This window comes from Anneissia japonica, unplaced genomic scaffold (genome assembly GCF_011630105.1).
Source record: "Anneissia japonica isolate Jap-2015-1 unplaced genomic scaffold, ASM1163010v1 scaffold250_len512249_cov173, whole genome shotgun sequence".
Lineage (NCBI taxonomy): Eukaryota > Metazoa > Echinodermata > Crinoidea > Comatulida > Comatulidae > Anneissia > Anneissia japonica.
The window spans coordinates 351,791-356,261 of record NW_022687603.1 but is presented as its reverse complement, the minus strand read 5'-3'; the positions used below and the strand labels follow the sequence as shown (position 1 = coordinate 356,261).

At 37.5% G+C, this 4,471-nt stretch overlaps 1 protein-coding gene across 1 annotated transcript; it reads right to left on the bottom strand.

Moving 5' to 3' along the window:
• Window positions 1–625: 625 nt before the first annotated feature.
• On the bottom strand, window positions 626–4,416 carry LOC117120301 (contactin-associated protein like 5-3-like). Its single transcript, XM_033265322.1, has 7 exons — window positions 4,192–4,416; window positions 3,617–3,724; window positions 3,296–3,444; window positions 2,492–2,734; window positions 1,964–2,116; window positions 1,378–1,518; window positions 626–780 (listed from the first exon to the last, which is right to left on the bottom strand). Exons 1-7 carry the CDS (start codon window positions 4,404–4,406, stop codon window positions 626–628), a joined length of 1,164 nt encoding a protein of 387 aa, XP_033121213.1. The 5' UTR covers window positions 4,407–4,416.
• Window positions 4,417–4,471: the final 55 nt, after the last annotated feature.

The following is a 4,471-nucleotide window of genomic DNA, read 5'->3' as shown; positions in this document are numbered from 1 at the left end:
TTTACATTCCTAGTAACTTATTGATTATTTTTAATATTAGTACAAAGGTTCAGACCGGTCCGACAACCCCAGAATGCCCTAGGCCCCTTGTTTACGGCTACGTTTACGTAGGTACATCCTGCAATGGAATTCATGATCCAATCTACTCGTCTCGAAAGATGTACTGGGTTTATAATCCTTATCGGAGAAGACATGTTCTACCACCAGAACCATAGGCTATCGTGCCGCTCGAATTAGCGCTGATATTACGGTTGCTGTAATTGCAGCGCCCCTGCCTCAAGCCCGTGGCCAGGGGGTTCGTAGGGTTTGAAAGAACCCCCATTTTTCAGAAATGCCCTTTTAAATTTTGTTTTTTAAAAGTATTATTTGCATGGAAGTCAAAATATTTGAAATTTTTTATTGCCATTTCGGACATCTGAGGTGTTATATTATTTAAAATTCACCCAAGCCATGGTGGGCCTGAGCAAGGACTCAAAGTGCCCTTTTGTGAAAAATTATATCCCTCTTTAAAAATCCTGCCTATACGGGCTTGTGCCCCGCTCGGCCATTCGACTCGCCATTCGCATTTTAGTATAATGTTGTACATGGTTGTACTAAGGTTCTGTAGTATTATATTCAACTTCAATCACATGCTATCATATACTTCACCTTCTTCACACTGCTTGCCCGCATATGATGTCATTGTACAGTTGCAGTAGAAGTCGTACCAAGTTTCCATACAAATCCCCCCATTCAGACATGGCCTCGGCAAGCAGTGATTTTCACATTTTTCAAGAACACCTGTAAAAAATAACCATCATATTATTATTATTATCATCATTATTATTACTCAGACTCTCTGAGTATTTTGTAGCGTCAGTGGTTCAGGCTCTCAACGTTGCGGTTAGAGTTGAAACCCCCTATGTATATTGTCCTTGAGCAAGGCACTTGAAGGCTGGTTTCATAAAATTGCTACATGCTATCACCAACAGCTTTTGGCCACGCTATTAGTCAGTCGAATCAGAGAGCATTACTGATTGCGTCGGGGACAGCTGAGCATTGTTATGATTGCAGTGAAAACACTATAGTGACAGTGTAGCGATTTTATGGAAACTAGACTTTACCTATATTTGCCTCTCATCAACTAAGACTATAAAATATGATAGGATGTTGTGGCATTGAATGTATATTGGTTTGTGCACCAATTTACAGGTTATTAACAATTGTGATTCTGATATCTCGTCGTTTGAAATAACGATATGTTATTATTAATACTGCACAGTATAATTTTATATTACTAATACGTTTGGTTAGAAGTCCATAATTAATCATTCTAATCTACGAAACGCTAAAACCGCAAAAATTATATAATACCTGATTTTATCGATTGGGCTTTACCTGGTTTATAACTTCCCTGTAATCTGATTGGTTGATTAGCTACGACCAGCCCTCGAATGCATCCCTTTAAAGCATTCACCTTGGAGTTAGGCTTACCGCCAACATACAGCTTTACAAATGCATTGGGCGCAGAAGGTTTTGCTTAAAAATTAAGAAAAAAAACTGAAATAAAATGTGTTTGCATCAGATAATTACAATAAATGCAAGTGAATGGAATAATGAAGTTTAATACCAGTGGCATAATACCCATATTATTATTTTATTATTATCATTATTATTATTATTATTATTATTATTATTATTATTATTATTATTATTATTATTATAAGCTCTCACTGGCTAAAGTCTGGTGTGCCGCACTATAAGGGAAATTCGCCCTGTACCACTGGGTCCATGTGGCCCTCACGGTAGTAGTAGGTAGTATGGCTCGAAGTAGCCTTATCCTGGGCCTTGGGCCTCTTCGTTACACTATTTTTCAATACATTTTTGTTGGGGAATGCAAAATGATGCTTTCCCATTCCAGTAACGGCCTATAGGCCTAAATGTAGGCCTCGAACATCGAAGGGCTACATTTTACGAAACTTACCAATACCCTGCGAAAATGGATCACTGTAGAACTGGTCAAGAAGTCCACGTGGAGCTAGTGTTGTCGCCTTTTCATCGCCTACAATCAAACTCACCCCTTGTTCATCCCTCTCCACAGAAACTTCCAACCAATCACCGTCCGAGAATTCTCGCACTGGGGGGTTAAATGTATAACAAAACAATAGGCCTATGCCACAATATATGCTATATTGTTTATATCTAATGTGCTTAAACTACAACACTACATGGAATTACCTTGGTTTTTATATGAAGAAAATTAATACATGACACTTGAAGTGAAAATTCAGATATTATTCAATGGTTAACGAAACAAAGACTTAAAAAATAGTTTCAGAAAACTGTATTGGCTGTAGGTCATTCTGTATCATTGCTTTATAAAACATTGTCCATCCTGTTCGAACCTCAAAACGACTAAAGCGAGTATCGGCTAGTGTACACCCAAATAGAGAGAAAAAAGGGGGGAAATACATTCTTAGTTGTATTACAAAATCTGAAGTAGCCTAATTACCTTCCCTTTTTAATATGATGTTCCTAATTACTCGGTTGGAATTCCACGTCATTTTCAATTGACCATGACTAATCTCCAAGGAAACAAAGTTACTGAAGTTGTCTTCTGCGTACAGCAAAAGGGCGTTTGAACTTAATGTCCGAAAACCAACGAAAAAACTCGACGTGAAGATGGACGAGTTTGTTAGGTCAATACTCAGGTAGGTATTTCCTTCTGGAAAGCTTACAACATCATCATTATAGTCTGTACGAAATGAAAAGATATTCATTTAAAATCATCTATTGTTAAAATGAGAAAAAGGTATTCTAATAGACCGAAATAGTTTTCGTTCATCTACAGACATTTTACTGTAACAATATTCACCACCCAATAGTGTTTGTTTCTTGGTGGCAAGATATAGATAACCCAGCAAACACAAAAACGTTCTTATAACGTTCGCGAACGTTGTGGTTAAGTATGTCACAAAATGACGTTCAAAACAACGTTGTAAGAACGTCCAAACCTTGTGAAAATTAGGTTATAAGTATCTTATCACCAAACTGTAACGTTATTATAGCATTCTTATAACGTTGTTAGCTTGGAATTTATTTGATTTTTTTAAATGAGCTATTCAAATTTTTGTTTAGGTATTTTCCTGTATTTTGACTGATAGTACATCTTTTTAACAATCAAAACAGATAATAGTATATCTTTAATTATGGTATTGGCTACACTTTTGTACTACACCAAAATCGTTCTCATTCGAACATCTAACAACTATTTAATATAAATGACTTAAACTATAAAGTATAAACGTAATCTCACTGATTTCACAATGCTCGCCAGAGGTAGCGCGATCAAGACACACGCATTCATATGACGTAAAACGCTCGATACACCGCCCTCCATTTTTGCAAGTGTTCTCATGACATAAGGTGCTACATCCGACAGCCATTCCCTCTCGTACAACACTCCTAAATATTTATAGTAATAATAATAATAATAATTTTGTTTTAAGCAGTGGTAATATAATAATACTAATGAATTAGTTTTATGGTCCCAATTATGATGAGCGGTTAACCCGCTGGTTTAAAATGTGTTTTTAAAAAAGAGATAGAAAGCTCTATATAATAAATGAGTACTCACTGTTGGATGGTGTAAATATCGGCGAGATACTTCACCCGGTTGTTTATTATTAAACCAGCAATGCATCCCACCATGCCTTGCACATTAGGGTCATCCATAACCTCAGTACTAAAAAGAGGAAATTATTCAAAAAAAAAAGAAACGATTTATTAATTTTTGACACAGCAGTATGAAATTACCTCGATTCAAATAATTATGGGGTGTCCTAGTCCCGCATTACCTTAATGAGTGCTGTACATAATCAAGAGATCTTTCCGTAGTGTAAAAACTTATCAGCTGACCAGTCAGTAATACGCGCTTCTCCCACAAACACGTGATTTTGGGTACGTTTACGTTGTCATCAACAGCGTGCGTACCTAGTAGTCTTGAAATGGGAGGGGGAGACCGTGGAGTGTGGTGGGGGGGGGGGTTCGATGAATAAGTGAGGGGACACCAGGTCGCAAAATAAGGTGATAGGAGGTGATTTTAAATACTGTACTTGTGTTTTGGACATTTTCAATAGGGGTGAGGAGGGACTTGGGATGGCCCCGCGCATCCCCCTAGATACGCCACTGCGGTCTATCATGTACACTTACCTCAAAGATCCACCAAGAAGGAAAGGTCCATCATACGCTTTCACCTTCTCTCCTTCTTTAAGCATGACTACTTCATTTTCCATGTCGACACTAAACCTTACTGTGTTTGGACTCTGCTCAATCGTTATCAAATGCCAATCTCGATCCGTCAACTGACGCGTTGTTTTCAGATGTACGACACCTTTTCGTCCATTCTGGCGATACGAAAATTCCATCGTGTGATCTATGGTATAATGGATATAAATAATCTGCCAAATAAATATTATTGTAAGGTCTTCAC

Excerpts from the sequence above, each read along its gene's own strand:
- LOC117120301 (XM_033265322.1), bottom strand. The coding sequence starts at position 4,406 with ATGGAATTTTCGTATCGCCAGAATGGACGAAAAGGTGTCGTACATCTG. Across the intron at positions 3,445-3,616 it reads GATATTTACACCATCCAACA|GAGTGTTGTACGAGAGGGAA; the intron begins GTGAGTACTCAT and ends ATAAATATTTAG. Across the intron at positions 2,735-3,295 it reads TGGCGAGCATTGTGAAATCA|ACTATAATGATGATGTTGTA; the intron begins GTGAGATTACGT and ends CATTTCGTACAG.